The sequence below is a fragment of the Ovis canadensis genome, chromosome 3, assembly GCF_042477335.2.
Source record: "Ovis canadensis isolate MfBH-ARS-UI-01 breed Bighorn chromosome 3, ARS-UI_OviCan_v2, whole genome shotgun sequence".
Lineage (NCBI taxonomy): Eukaryota > Metazoa > Chordata > Mammalia > Artiodactyla > Bovidae > Ovis > Ovis canadensis.
In genome coordinates this window covers 46775339-46792365 of record NC_091247.1, presented here as the reverse complement: position 1 = coordinate 46792365, position 17027 = coordinate 46775339, and the positions used below count along the sequence as shown (strand labels likewise).

Here is a 17027-nt window from a genome sequence, read left to right as displayed (position 1 = left end):
TACTTTTCATGAACAGTACTATTCCAATTGAAGTTAATATGATTCAATTCTACAGTATACTTTAACTCTTCTCCAAAGGAATCGAACTAAGATGGACTAGAATGGGTGAATTTAACTCAGATGACCATTATATCTACTACTGTGGGCAGGAATCCCTTAGAAATGGAGTACTGATCATAGTCATCGAAAGAGTACTTGGAACAATCTCAAAAATGACAGAATTATTTCTGTTTGTTGAATGGTTCTGTGAAGACCTACAAGACCTTTTAGAACTAACACCCAAAAAAGATGTCCTTTTCATTATAGGGGACTGGAATGCAAAAGTAGGAAGTCAAGAAAACACCTGGAGGAACAGGCAAATTTGGCCTTGGAATACGGAAAGAAGCAGGGCAAAGGCTAATAGCATTCTGCCAAGAGAACGCGCTGGTCATAGCAAACACCCTCTTCCAAAAACACAAGAGAAGACTCTACACATGGACATCACCAGATGGTCAACACCAAAATCAGACTGATTATATCCTTTGCAGCCTAAGATGGAGAAGCTCTATACAGTCAGCAAAAACAAGACCTGGAGCTGACTGTGGCTATGATCATGAACTCCTCATTGCCAAATCCAGACTCAAATTGAAGAAAGTGGGGAAAACCCCCACTAGACCATTCAGGTATGACCTGAATCAAATCCCTTATGATTATACAGTGGAAGTGAGAAATAGATTTAAGGGACTAAATCTGATAGACAGAGTACCTGATGAACTATGGATGGAGGTTCGTGACATTGTACAGGAGACAGGGATCAAGACCATCTCCATGGAAAAGAAATGCAAAAAAGCAAAATGGCTGTCTGGGGAGGCCTTACAAACAGCTGTGAAAAGAAGAGAAGCGAAAAACAAACAGGAAAAGGAAAGATATAAACATCTGAATGCAGAGTTCCAAGGAATAGCAAAGAGATAAGAAAGCCTTCTTCAGCGATCAATGCAAAGAAATAGAGGAAAACAACAGAATGGCAAAGAGTAGAGATCTCTTCAGAAAAATCAGAGATACCAAGGGAACATTTCATGCAAAGATGGGCTCAATAAAGGACAGAAATGGTATGGACCTGACAGAAGCAGGAGATATTAAGAAGAGGTGGCGAGAATACACAGAAGAACTTTACAAAAAAGATCTTCACGACCCAGATAATTACACGATGGTGTGATCACTCACCTAGAGCCAAACTTTCTGGAATGTGAAGTCAAGTGGGTCTTACTTACAAAGCATCACTATGAACAAAGCTAGTGGAGGTGATAGAATTCCAGTTGAGCTATTTCAAATCCTGAAAGATGATGCTGTGAAAGTGCTGCACTCAATATGCCAGCAAATTTGGAAAACTCAGCAGTGGCCCTGGAGAAGGCAATGGCACCCCACTCCAGTATTCTTGCCTGGAAAACCCCATGGATGGAGGAGCCTGGAAGGCTGCAATGGGGTCGCTGAGGGTTGGACACGACTGAGCAACTTCACTTTCACTTTTCACTTTCATGCATTGGAGAAGGAAATGGCAACCCACTCCAGTGTTCTTGCCTGGAGAATCCAAGATGGCGGAGCCTGGTGGGCTGCCGTGTATGGGGTTGCACAGAGTTGGACACGACTGAAGTGACTTAGCAGCAGCAACAGCAGCAGCACAAGTGGCCCCAGGACTGGAAAACGTCAGTTTTCATTCCAGTCCCAAAGAAAGGCAATGCCAAAGAATGCTCAAACTACCACACAATTGCATTCATCTCACATGCTAGTAAAGCAACGCTCAAAATTCTCCAAGCCAGGCTTCAGCAATACGTGAACCGTGAACTTCCAGATGTTCAAGCTGGTTTCAGAAAAGGCAGAGGAACCAGAGATCAAATTGCCAACATCCTCTGGATCATCGAAAAAGCAAGAGAGTTCCAGAAAAACACCGATTTCTGCTTTACTGACTATGCCAAAGTCTTTGACTGTGTGGATGATAATAAACTGTGGAAAATTCTGAGAGAGAATGGAATACCAGACCATCTGACCTGCCTCTTGAGAAATGTGTATGCAGGTCAGGAAGCAACAGTTAGAACTGGACATGGATCAACAGACTGGTTCCAAATAGGAAAAGGAGTACATCAAGGCTTTACATTGTCACCCTGCTTATTTTACTTATATGCAGAGTACATCATGAGAAACACTGTGCTGGAAGAAGCACAAGCAGGAATCAAGATTGCCGGGTGAAATATCAAGAACTTCAGATATGCAGATGACACCACCCGTTATGGCAGAAAGTGAAGAGGAACTAAAAAGCCTCTTGATGAAAGTGAAAGAGGAAAAAAAAAAAAAAGAAAGAAAGTGAAAGAGGAGAGTGAGAAAGTTGGCTTATAAAGCTCAACATTCAGAGAACTAAGATCATGGCATCTGGTCCCATCACTTCATGGCAAATACATGGGGAAACAGTGGAAACAGTGTCAGATTTTATTTTGGGGGGATCCAAAATCACTGCAGATGGTGACTGCAGCCATGAAATTAAAATACACTTACTCCTTGAAAGGAAAGTTATGACCAACCTAGACAGCATATTAAAAAGCAGAGACATTACTTGCCAACAAAGCTCCGTCTAGTCAAGGCTATGGTTTTTCCTGTGGTCATGTATGGATGTGAGAGTTGGACTGTGAAGAAAGCTGAGCGCCAAAGAATTGATGCTTTTGAACTGTGGTGTTGGAGAAGACTCTTGACAGTCCCTTGGACTGCAAGGAGATCCAACCAGTCCATCCTAAAGGAGATCAGTCCTGCGTGTTCACTGGAAGGACTGAATCTGAAGCTGAAACTCCAATACTTTGGCCATCTCATGCGAAGAGTTCACTCACTGGAAAAGACCCTGATGCTGGGAGGGATTGGGGGCAGGAGGAAAAGGGGACGACAGAGGATGAGTTGGCTGGATGGCATCACTGACTCAATGGACATGAGTTTGAATAAACTCCAGGAGTTGGCGGTGGACAGGGAGGCCTGGCATGCTGCGATTCATGGGGTCGCAAAGAGTCGGACACGACTGAGAGACTGAACTGAACTTAGTTTAGTGGTTTTGAAACTGTAATTCTCTAGAGGTATACTCAAAAGTTTCACAAGGTGTCTCCAGAAATTAAGAATTAAACTTCCTGAAAGCATCTCATCCACTGTTGGTATGAATAAAAGCTGGTATGACTTTCTGAATCATAACATTGCAGTTACCTAACAATGTTTAAAATGTACATTCCCTTTGACCTAGCAATTCATCTTTTGGTTATTTATGCTAAACAACTAGTAAAGAATATGCATAATGATGCTCAAGGAAATTATTTATAACATCTCAAAATTAGAAACAACTTATATGTCCATCAACAGGATGGCTAAATAAATGGTGACATAACCATCACAGGTCTTCTGCAGCCTTCAAAAATAATAAGGCAAAATGGCATGAGAGATGATCTTTTTGGAATGATGAAAATGTTCTCAAATTGAAATGTGGTAACAGTTATACAACTCCATAAATTTATGAAAATAATATATATTTTAAGCAACTAATTTTTAGGTTGATTAAAGTATATCTTTAAAATACCGTTAAAATAAGGTGAATTTTTAAAAAATTGAGTTCCATATGCACATGCATAAAAGGATAATATATTTGTTAAAAATAGAATTTATAAACATGATCTGATTTTCATAATTTTTTAAATGTTTGAAAAAAATCTGAATTTTATAATTTTTTTTTTTTTAGGAAAAAATGGAAAATTTGGAAGTTTCAAAGCTTTTTAAACACTATTTTGTATAGTCTATGTTTTAGTCATCCTGAAGCTGCTACTTTCATAATCAGAAAGGTATTTTCAGCTGAAAAGTTAGCTGCCAAAGGAACCTATTCATTCATTGCTGTTACCCATTTTAAATATTTAAGTTCAACTGCTGAAATCAAGTTTGAAAACTGATTATACATAAAAGTCTCAGAACATAGAAGAACAATCTAAAAAAGTTCTCAGAGAGGTCAAAACACTTGTCAAAATAACTGTACCAAAGTATTCGCAAGCCTCTACTACCAGGGCCATGGTTAAAGTTTTAAGTTATTCGTAACAAACCTTTTGTCTTTAAAAAAATTCGGAATATAAAAACTCCTGTGGTATTACTAAATACAATTCATGGACCAGATGAACCATGCTAGAATACCAGACTAGAATAAGATTTCTAGCACTGGACCAAGCGAGAAATTCTCCTAACAGAATTCTGTTCTGGTGTGCCCAGTGTTACTCATGGACTTGGTTACAAGTATTTTGGCTCCTCAAAAGATCTGTTTTACCATTTCATATTTCTACTCTGGATACACGAAGCCACTACCCTAAGGTGGTGTTACAATCTCATTTTCAGTATTACGCAGAGTCAACATGGGTTAACAAAGTTAACAAAACTCCATATAGCCAAAGCTATGGCTTTCCAAGCAGTCATGTTCGGATGTGAGAGACAGACCATGAAGAAGGCCTAATGCCGAAGAACTCATGCTTTTAAATTGTGGTGCTGAAAAGATTCTTGAGAGTCCCTTGGAAAGCAAGGAGATCAAACCAGTCAATCCTAAAGGAAATCAACCCTGAATATTCATTGGAAGGACTGACACTGAAGCTTAGGGCCAATACTTTGGCCACCTGATGCCAACACCCAACTCGTTGGAAAAAACCCTGATTCTGGGAAAGACTGGAGGCAAAAGGAGCATAAGGCAGCAGAGGATGAGATGGTTGGATAGCATCACCAATTCAATGGACATGAACTTGGGAGAACTTCCAGGAGATGGTGGAACACAGGGAGGCCTAATGTGCTACAGTACATGGGTTCACAGAGCCGGACATGACTTGGTGACTGAATAACAAGAGAGGGCATGATCTCTCTTCTCTATATAGTTTTTATACTCATTTAACACAGAAGAAAAAACATTAGGGCAATAATTCATCTGCTAGAATTACCTATATTATTCAGGATTAGGAAAACAATGTCACTGGCCTCCACAAACTTTTTCTGTGAGTTGTTGCTGTTCAGTTGCCCAGTCGTGTCTGACTCTGAAACCCCATGAACTACGGCATACCAGGCCTCTCTATCCCTCACCATCCCTCTTACTCAAAGCTCATGTCCATTGAGTTGGTGATGCCACCCAGCCACCTCATCATTCTCTGATGCCCTCTGCTCCTTCTGCCCTCAATCTTTCCCAGCCTCAGGGACTTTTCCAGTGAGTCAGCTATTCACACCTTCTGACCAAAATACTGGAATTTCAGCTTCAGCATCAGTCCTTTCTGTGAGTACTCAGGGTTGATTTCCCTTAGGATTGACTGGTTTGATCTCCTTGCTGTCCAAGGGACTCTCAGGAGTCTTCTCCAGCATCACAGTTTGAAGGCATCAGTTCTTCAGTGCTCTGCCTTCTTCATGGTCCAGCTCTCACAACTGTACAAGACAACTGGGAAGACCACAGCCTTGATTATACGGACCTTTGTCAACATAGTAATGTCTCTGCTTTTCAACACACTGTCTAGGTGTGTCATAGTTTTCCTGCCAAGAAGCAAATGTCCTCTGGTTTCACAGCTGCAGTCACCGTCCGCAGTGATTTTAGAGCCCAAGAAGAGGAAATACGTCACTAGTTCCACCTTTCCCCCCTCTATTTGTCATGAAGTAATGGGGCCAGATGCCATGATCTTAAGTTTTTTTTAATATTTAGCTTTTAGCCAGCTGTTTCACTCCCCTCCTTCACCCTCAGAATTATTATTTTGACTATTTAAATGATTATGTCTTTCAAAAAATTTTCAACTTTGATAGGAGGGAAAGAAGGATGCAGAGAGAAAGGGAGAAGGAAGAGAGACTCCAAGTTCCCATCTTATTCACTACTGACAATGAATTACAACAGTTACAGTGATTAGACTGAAACATGTGAGAAGCAGTGCAGATGAAGACCTGAATTATAGAGTTCTCTCAGCAATATGCTATGTAAGCCTAACAAGAGCTTTTAACCTAAGTCAGTTTTCTCTTATATGCAACAAGCATATTTACTAAGTTTCTAAAGGTGTCAAACACTAACATAGGAGCACTGCATCTTCTCAGAGTCTAGGTCAATTTGTTCCTCTTAAATAAAGTAAAAGGCCTTATCAGGAAAGGATGCATAAAGCTGTATGAGGGCAGACTAGATGAACTACCTCCTTATAAAAGGTGGAATTAAACCATTAGTAAACTCTACAGTACTGCATAATAAATACTAGCTTTTAAGACATCTGTATGTATAAACACATACATATAATTTTATAATATATATGTACACTACATCAAAGAACCTTTGAAACAACTGGCCCTTAACATATTTAATAACATGGCCACAGGACAGAAACTAGAAATGTTAGAATACTGGTAACATCTCATTAATAGAAACTTGGGAAACAGCTATTACGAACAGAATATTAAAGATGCACATATAAATTCAATATAAAGAGATGAGACTTCTACATAAGAATATAGAATTCTGTAAAAGGAAAGCCCTCCTTTATTGTATTCAAGAGTGGTGTTTATTAGAATTTTACCTAAAGATCATAAAGTCATTGCTTTCAACCAAGTAGTTACATGGAATGATCCTCAAAAATGGTTACTAGGGCATTTCAATCCACAAGGAAAAGTACAGGGGAGGGTGACTATACCTATTACCTACTTCAAAAGTGATTTTGAAAATCACTTTTTTTAAAAAACTGACAAGGAAACTGATTTTAAGAACAAAATGACATATTTAGTATTGGTATAATTCTTATCAAGAGATTTAACTGGACAAAAAAGTATTTCTGAAACATTTTGAATAAATTTCACATATTTACACCCCTAACCAAATGATTCGTAGCATCTTTCAATTTTCAATGTAAAGCATAAAAAACACGATTCATGTGGTGTTCTTAAGACTAAATTTTGCAGTTTTGCATGAACTGATCCCCTTTTTGTTGACCAAGGTAACATTTTTTAGAATGATTAATAAACATCTGATGTCATATAGGAGATTTATTAAAAGGTTTCTCTATGGGACGATAACAGTAATTAAGAATACTGGAAGACAGAGCACAAACTGATTTAAAGTATTCTTATGGAGAATTCTAATAGGGAAAATACCAACCTCCTGGACTATATTTTTAAGTAGTCTCAATTCAGTGTTAAAAACATTTTCAGTAAAGAACAGTTTTTTTTCTAGAGGAAGCAAGAAGCTTAGAGAAGTCAGTATGGAAGTTATAGAAAAAATAAGCTGGAGAAAATAGCCTTTAAAAAAAAACAAGACATGGTAGATTTGTTAATGCCCACAACTCTACCTATTCGTGGATGTACAGAAAAACACAATGCACTTTAAAGTTTAAAATGAAACATTACCTCTCCTCCCATCCACATACAGAATCTACTTCACACCCCTTTGATCTGAGCTGTCCTTGTGAACTGCTTCAACCAACAGATTATGGCAAAGCTGACACTGTGTGACTTCTGAAGCTGGACTTTTAAGACTTTTACCCTCGTCCAAGGTAAGGAGCAGCGGCTACACTTTGCTGGAGCAGCCGTGAAGAGATACCCAACGTCCAAAGTAAGAGAAACCCAAGTAATACAGTAGGTGTTGCAAGAGGGCATCAGAAGGCAGACACACTGAAGCCATACTCACAGAAAACTAGACAATCTGACCACACGGACCACAGCCTTGTCTAACTCAATGAAACTAAGCCATGCCCTGTGGGGCCACCCAAGACGGGAGGGTCATGGTGGAGAGGTCTGACAGAATGTGGTCCACTGGAGAAGGGAATGGCAAACCACTTCAGTATTCTTGCCTTGAGAACCCCATGAACAGTATGAAAAGGCAAAATGATAGGATACTGAAAGGGGAACTCCCCAGGTCGGTAGGTGCCCAATATACTATTGGAGATCAGTGGAGAAATAACTCCAGAAAGAATGGAGGGATAGAGCCAAAGCAAAAACAATACCCGGCTGTGGATGTGACTGGTGATAGAAGCAAGGTCCGATGCTGTAAAAAGCAATATTGCATAGGAAGTTGGAATGTCAGGTCCATGAATCAGGACAAATTGGAAGTGGTCAAACAGGAGATAGCAAGAGTGAATGTCGACATTCTAGGAATCAGCGAACTAAAATAGACTGGAATGGGTGAATTTAACTCAGATGACCATTATATCTACTACTGCGGGCAGGAATCCCTTAGAAAAAACGGAGTACCCATCATGGTCAACAAGAGAGTCCAAAATGCAGTACTTGGATGCAATCTCAAAAACAACAGAATGATCTCTGTTAATTTCCAAGGCAAACCATTCAATATCACAGTAATCCAAGTCTATGCCCCAACCAAGTAATGCTGAAGAAGCTGAAGTTGAATGGTTCTATGAAGACCTACAAGACCTTTTAGAACTAACACCCAAAAAAGATGTCCTTTTCATTATAGGGGACTGGAATGCAAAAGTAGGAAGTCAAGAAAACACCTGGAGGAACAGGCAAATTTGGCCTTGGAATACGGAAAGAAGCACGGCAAAGGCTAACAGCATTCTGCCAAGAGAACACGCTGGTCATAGCAAACACCCTCTTCCAAAAACACAAGAGAAGACTCTACACATGGACATCACCAGATGGTCAACACCAAAATCAGACTGATTATATTCTTTGCAGCCAGCAAAAAGAAGACCTGGAGCTCACTGTGGCTATGATCATGAACTCCTCATTGCCAAATTCAGACTCAAATTGAAGAAAGTGGGGAAAACCCCCACTAGACCATTCAGGTATGACCTGAATCAAATCCCTTATGATTATACAGTGGAAGTGAGAAATAGATTTAAGGGACTAAATCTGATAGACAGAGTACCTGATGAACTATGGATGGAGGTTTGTGACATTGTACAGGAGACAGGGATCAAGACCATCTCCATGGAAAAGAAATGCAAAAAAGCAAAATGGCTGTCTGGGGAGGCCTTACAAACAGCTGTGAAAAGAAGAGAAGCGAAAAACAAACAGGAAAAGGAAAGATATAAACATCTGAATGCAGAGTTCCAAGGAATAGCAAAGAGATAAGAAAGCCTTCTTCAGCGATCAATGCAAAGAAATAGAGGAAAACAACAGGATGCAAAGAGTAGAGATCTCTTCAGAAAATCAGAGATACCAAGGGAACATTTCATGCAAAGATGGGCTCAATAAAGGACAGAAATGGTATGGACCTGACAGAAGCAGGAGATATTAAGAAGAGGTGGCAAGAATACACAGAAGAACTTTACAAAAAAGATCTGCACAACCCAGATAATCACACGATGGTGTGATCACTCACCTAGAGCCAGACTCCTGGAATGTGAAGTCAAGTGGGTCTTACTTACAAAGCATCACTATGAACAAAGCTAGTGGAGGTGATAGAATTCCAGTTGAGCTATTTCAAATCCTGAAAGATGATGCTGTGAAAGTGCTGTACTCAATATGCCAGCAAATTTGGAAAACTCAGCTGTGGCCCCAGGACTGGAAAAGGTCAGTTTCATTCCAATCCCAAAGAAAGGCAATGCCAAAGAATGCTCAAACTACCGCACAATTGCACTCATCTCACACACTAGTAAAGCAACGCTCAAAATTCTCCAAGCCAGGCTTCAGCAATACGTGAACCGTGAACTTCCAGATGTTCAAGCTGGTTTTAGAAAAGGCAGAGGAACCAGAGATCAAATTGCCAACATCTGCTGGATCCTCAAAAAAGCAAGAGAGTTCCAGAAAAACATCTATTTCTGCTTTATTGACTATGCCAAAGCCTTTGACTATGTGGATCACAATAAACTGTGGAAAATTCTGAAAGAGATGGGAATACCAGAACACGTGACCTGCCTCATGAGAAACCCATATGCAGGTCAGGAAGCAACAGTTAGAACTGGACATGGATCAACAGACTGGTTCCAAATAGGAAAAGGAGTACATCAAGGCTGTGTATTGTCATCCTGCTTATTTTACTTATATGCAGAGTACATCATGAGAAACACTGTGCTGGAAGAAGCACAAGCAGGAATCAAGATTGCCGGGTGAAATATCAAGAACTTCAGATATGCAGATGACACCACCCGTTATGGCAGAAAGTGAAGAGGAACTAAAAAGCCTCTTGATGAAAGTGAAGGAGGAGAGTGAAAACGTTGGCTTATAAAGCTCAACATTCAGAAAACTAAGATCATGGCATCTGGTCCCATCACTTCATGGCAAATACATGGGGAAACAGTGGAAACAGTGTCAGACTTTATTTTTTGGGGCTCCAAAATCACTGCAGATGGTGACTGCAGCCATAAATTAAGACACTTCTTGGAAGCAAAGTTATGACCAACCTAGATAGCATATTGAAAAGCAGAGACATTACTTTGCCAACAAAGCTCCAGCTAGTCAAGGCTGTGGTTTTTCCACTGGTCATGTATGGATGTGAGAGTTGAACTATGAAGAAAGCTGAGCACCGAATAATTTTTGCTTTTGAGCTGTGGTGTTGGAGAAGACTCTTGAGAGTCCCTTGGACTGCAAGGAGATCCAACCAGTCCATCCTAAAGGAGATCAGTCCTGAGTGTTCACTGGAAGGACTGAATCTGAAGCTGAAACTCCAATACTTTGGCCACCTCATGCAAAGAGTTGCCTCATGGGAAAAGACTCTGATGCTGGAGGCATTGGGGGCAGGACAAGAAGGGGACGACAGAGAATGAGATGGCTGGATGACATCACCGACTCAACTGACATGAGTTTGAGTAAACTCCAGGAGTTGGTGATGGACAAGGAGGCCTGGCGTCCTGTGATTATGGGGTCGCAAAGAGTCGGACACAACTGAGCGACTGAACTGAACGGACAGCTTCCATTTTGCCTTCCTGGATCAATGCTAAGACTATCGTGTAAGGAAGCCAAGCTACCCTAGTAAAGAATAAGAGGTCATGCAGAGAAAAGTCCAAGGAGCCCTCAGGAGCAGCCAGCACAATCAGACATGTGAATGAGACCATCTTGGACTCTCAAACCCATTCAACTTCCAAAATTAATTCATCTGCGTTAAGTGAGGCCATACAAAAACCAGCAAAGGAATTGACCAGGCAAGCCATGGAATCATGAGAAATAATCACTATTGTTTTAAGCCATTATTACAATATATTACCACATAACTCTTTCAATTCCTACTATCTGGAGAAATAAATGCCATTATCTAAATAAACCTAAGACGGAAAAGTTTGTATAAATATCACTAGTGGAGGAGAGAGGGAGGGAGGGAGGGAAGGAGGGAGGGAGAGAAAAAAAATCACTAGTGGAATAAGTAAAGCATCTTGAGTGCAAAAGAAAATAATTACAGATAATCTGTCAAGCATTTTTTCTTTATAAAAGGACTTCCAATTTCTGTTAACCTACATTTCTAAGAATGAAATCCCATGTTCTTCTTTTTCCTCAATTACTAGTTTTTGAAAGTCACAGTAAGTAAAGCATAGGTATACATTAGCAAGATATCTATCACTGATAGTTTAATTTTTATGAGCTCAATTTATAAATCTTTCCCTAGAACTACACTGAGCAAATGTTCAACACAAGTCACTACAGAAATGCTCTGAAGAAATCCAAAATAATTTTTATAACAGTGATTTTTATAATTTTCCATCAATAATGACTATCTTCATATTTATTCATAAGTGAGAAATTACCAACATAACCATGACTGGGTATTACTTAAAATTCGCAATACCTATTTTTACATACCTCTATAGTAGGATGAGTATTATGCTTGTAAGCAGTATATAAAGGAAACTGAATCTGAAAAATTTTTGCCACACACAGTAAGAGTTTTTCCTTCTCATCTGTACTCCACAAACTAAAAGGATCAGAGTTCTTTGAAGATTCTCCCTCAGTCAGATTACAAATTCTTGTAGAGTTTGATTTTTTTTCTATTGATTTTTGTCTTTCTGTACTTCCTTCATTACATTCTCTTTCTATATTCTGTGGTTCTTCCGCTTGATTACTCTCATCTTGCCATGTGGAATCTATGTTGATAGTAGTACAATGTTTACAAAGCTGATCTCGGAGCACTTGAACTTGGGCAATCACTAAGTTAATAAGTGCACACACTACTTGGTTAAAAATCTCCAAATGCTTATACTCTTTGAAGCAGCACAGACATTGCCTACAAGAGAAAAAAAATTTTTTTAATTAATAAATGCTTCCTACAGAGGCAACAATTATATCCTTCTAAAAAACAGTATTAAAAAAGTAAATACTAAAGTATTTTTTTCAAATAAAAAATTGTTATTTCCTCCCTTCTGATAGAGTAGCACTATAAAAACTTTAAAAGATAGCATCACACCAAAAACTGATACTGGTAAAAAATCACTAGATTGACAGCTATCATCTTCAGTTTTATATTTTATCTATCCCTCCAGACTTCCCTTCCCTTGTAGCTCAGTTGGTAACAATCTGCCTGCAGTGCAGGAGACCCGGGTTCATTCCCTGGGTTGGGAAGATCCCCTGGAGAAGGAAATGGCAATCCATTCCAGTATCCTTGCCTGGAAAATCTCATGGACAGAGGAGCCTGGTGGGCTTCAGTCCATGGGGCTGCAAAGAGTCAGGCACGACTGAGCGACTAACAGTTACTTACTTATCCCTCCAGACAAATAACTATTTAAGAACAAGAATTACAGCTGTATCTTTGCTTCTCTAAGTAGTAAGTACTCAATGCATGTTTAATAAGTTATTACAAAACTGACTATAATAAAATACCTTGTTGGTAAACTTGACTCATTACCTTACATAAGGGGTTTTGCTGTCAACTAATAAAAAAATTTACATTTTGGGGGGGAGAATGGGTAAATGAATATGTACAGCCGAATCCCTTTGGTGTTCATCTGCAACTATCACAACACTGCTCGTTAATCAGCTATTCACCAACAAGTTTCTTTAAGTTACATTTTAAAATAATTTGCAGGGGACTACCCTGGTAGTACAGTAGTTAAGAATCTGCCTTCCAAAGGGAGGATGCAGGTTCAATTCCTGGTTGGGGAACTAAGATCCCACATGCCACAAGAAGCCCCTGCACCACAATGAAGATGCAGCACAGCCAAAAAAAAAAAAAAAAAAAAAAACTGTTAAATAAAAATAAAAAAATAATTTTCTTGGGATTTTCCTGAAGTCCAATAGTTAAGACTCTGTGCTTGCACTCTGGTCAGGGAACTAAGATTCCACATGCTAGCTGTGCAGTAGCCAAAAATAATAGTTTACTTGAAGGCTATTTAGAAGGACATTCCTACCCTATCTGGCAGATCAGAAGTGTTTAGGAATAACACACACACACTTACTTCAGTTCCAGTAAAAAACAAGAATAAAAATAATAAGAGTCTAATTATTATACATAATTATAGTTCTCTCAGACATGTTCAGTTAGAACAATGTCTAGCATTTTATAGATAATCAAAGGGGTCTGGTGAGTAAATGATACACAAGTACCACGTTATAATGTAACCAAACACAAATGACAGTTAAGCGACTATCACAATTTGCATCTATTTATCAAAACAAATCAAAACTCTTATTGTACCAAAAAGATCACCAACTTCTTGTATGGCCATGTAAGAATAATTTCATTTTCTCTAGGTGTGGAAGATTTGAAGTATATCCAAAATTCTTTAACACTCTTCCCTTTAAAAAGGGAAGCCCAATTTTCCTCCTCTTGAATGTGGACCGGACTTAATGACCAATGAACGGAATGTGGCAGAAGTGACAATGTGTGACATCTAAGACTAGGTCATAAAAGACCTTGCTTCTGCCTTGCTCTTTTGGATCACTTACTCTGAAGGAAGCCAGCTAACATGTAAGACACTCAAGGAGGCCAAAGCAAGGTCCACATGAGAAAAAACTAGCCTTCCACTAGCCACCCATTTGCCAACCATGAAAGGGAGTCAACTTAGAAATAGATCCTCCGGCCTCATGTAAGGTCATGACTACAGCCAGAACCAACCAACTAAACCACTTCCAAACTCCTATTCATACAGTGATTGATGACAAATGTTTATAATTGAGATAATAAATGTATCTCTCAGGATAATAAATGCTTGTGTATTTTTTTTCAATTATTTATTTGGCTGTGCCAGGACTTAGCTGCAGCATGGGGGATGTAGTTCCATGACCAGGGATCAAGCCCAGGCCCCTGCATTGGGAGCACAAAGTCTTAGCCACTGGACCACCAGAGAATTTCCTATTGTTATTTTTAAAACACTAATTTAGGAGTACTTTGTTACACAGAAATACATAAATGATATATCAGGACTATTTTCTAGATGGCAAAATGAAAGGAATTTTATCTCTAAGGCCTCCTCCAGCTTCAAGTTCTATAATATTGTAATATCTACAAGAAGAAAAATAAAGACATTAATCAACATTTTTCTGATGAATAGCTTCTTTCTTTAGGTTTAGGAAAAACCAAGGTCAAAGGGAAGAATCATACATTTGACTATCTTTAGTGAAAATGGCATCTTGAGTTTCTCCTCAAAAAACAAACTTAAGACCAGGTTTCAGATCAGTAAAGCCAAACAGTGAGTCAAATTTACTTTAAAAATTCACTGTCAGGGATGGACCTAGAAATTATCATACTAAGTGAAGTAAATCTGACAGAGAAAGACAAATATCATATGATAATCTCTTATATGTGAAACCTAAAAAAAAAAAAAAAGATACAAATGAACTTATTTACAAAACAGACTCGGACTTCAAAAACAAATTTATGGTTGCCAAAGAGGAAAGGTAGGGGGGAGGGATAATTTAGGAACTTGGTATTAACATATATATGCTACTATATATAAAACAGATAATCAACAAAGACCTACTATACAGCACAGCAAACTCTACTCAATATTCTGTACTAACCTATGTAGGAAAAGAATCTGAAAAAGAATAGATATATGTGTAACTGAGTCACTTTGCTATACACCTGAAACTAATACGGTAGATCAACTAAACTCTAGTATACAATAAAATTAAGAAATAATAAAATTAAAATTCACTATCATGATATGAGCAATAACTGACTAGGAAACCAATCGTAAAATACTAAATTGATATATGAACGAAGTAACAAACTGGATCCAGGTCCTTACAGATGTAAAATATACACATTCAAGGAGAGTTGAGGATCTAAGTGAATACGCACACACAAACACATGTCTTTAAAATAATTATATACTATATAAATTATACACTGTACTGCTTACTCAATTCTGAGACATCTACGTATCTCAATTCTCAATTCAGCATGTCTCTCTGTATCCACACCCACAAAACAAGGAGGGAAAAAAATTTAGTTTAAAACAAAAACATCACTTTTTCAGTTAAGGCCAATCTGATTTTATAAATAAACTTATTTCTTCTATGTTGTAAATCACACTACAAATATACATAAGGAAAAAAATCATTAAAGGGATAATGGAAGAAAAGACGACAGCAAGAAATTCTGGATGATAGAAAAGGGCAGAAAAATAAGTAACTGTGTTCCAAGTAAACAAACTTACAAGGGGCCACAGGAGAAAACTATCAGCAAAAAGATTCACCCCACAGAACACTGGAAAAGCTCAGTACTGAAGAGCTTCAAACACCTCAGAAGGCAGAAATAAAGCATAATAGGAAATAGGACTAAATGAAAGGTACTGTTAAAACCTGCAGGCTCCCATTCCAGACAGCAAGAATACTACCCCTACCTGACCCAGGAAACGAAGAAATTCTTACCGTACATAAAATGAACAAGATAAACTCAGGAACATAAGATACTGAAGAAGATAGAGATATAAGAAAATGAAAGTGAGAATTCTGTAAAATTATGACTGAATGGTGAACCTCCCTCAAGTATCCTTCTCTGCCCAACAATCAGATTAATGTATCTCAAGGGGAAAGACTTAGAAAATGAGGACAATGCAAGAGAAAAAGCCTATAGTAAAGTCTGCTCAACATTTTACCACATCATACACTACAGGCCAAAATCTGAGGAGCCCCATTCACACAGAACTTGCAATCTATTTTTCAGTGGCCCTCTCTTAACTATGAAAAGATAGCCACGGATACTAAGACTTTCCAGGAAAAACTGTGTCACTAAAAACAGATGAAAGCAAACAAAAGAAATTTAGAGGCAACAGATAAAACACAGCAAGAAAAAAGGTTTTAATTTATATCCTCAGAGAAGTGAAAGATACTCAATTACCGAAACAACAGAATACTGTTAAAAAATGCATTCCAGTTACAAAACAGAGCCATTTAATGTGTACAGATGTGCACTATATAGCTTTTGCTTATATACCATTCACAATTTAAAAAGAAATTAAAACTATATCAATTTGTAAAATTCAATAGAAGATCCAGAGGTAAAACTTGAGAAATCTCCCAGAAAGTAGACTAGACAAAGAAAAGCAATGGGGAGAAAAAGAAAAACTATCAATCAAGGAGGTATAATTACCGACTGATATTAGCAAGAAGACAGCAGAAAACACAGAGCTAAGGAAACTGAAATTAAAATAAACTTCAGAACTGAAAGGCCTCCAGAACACATATCATCATGAAATTTCTGAAGCCAAGGAGGGATAAAGATCCTAAAAGCTTGCAGGAAGAGTGGAAAGAGTGACATGGAAAAGCTCAGGAAATAAAAACAGTGCATACTTCCTCAAAGTAATACTAAGAGATAAAATACGATGGAATAACACTTTCAATATTCTGAGAGATAATAATTTTCTATCTAGTATTCTATATCTGACAAAAGTTATCAATAAAATAAAAGTAAGGGCAGAAGAGACACTTCTTTTTTAGGCCACAAAGGTCTAAAAACCATTTATCTCCCTGGTTATTTTTCTCAGAAAACACATCATCCAAACAAAACAAAGAAGTAAACTAATAAAGATGGCATGCAATCCATGAAACTAGAGATCCAATACAATAGAAAAGCAAAAGAAATTTCAAGGATGATCTAAAGAGCAGATAGGTGTTTCAGTAACCCTAATGAGAAATCAATACAGACTGGAATAGGAAGATGA

The 17027-nt window shown here is 38.3% G+C and overlaps 1 protein-coding gene across 4 annotated transcripts in view; it reads right to left on the bottom strand.

Moving 5' to 3' along the window:
• Nucleotides 1-17027, bottom strand: part of USP34 (ubiquitin specific peptidase 34) — a 230772-nt gene that overhangs the window by 168472 nt on the left and 45273 nt on the right. For 3 of the 4 annotated variants that reach the window (XM_069580354.1, XM_069580356.1, XM_069580355.1), the window contains exon 3: nucleotides 11728-12148. The exons of the other annotated variant lie outside the window; for it this stretch is intronic. In XM_069580354.1, the coding sequence (XP_069436455.1) occupies nucleotides 11728-12148 (421 nt within the window). The remainder of the gene's footprint in view (nucleotides 1-11727; nucleotides 12149-17027) is intronic. 4 annotated transcript variants of the gene reach the window in all.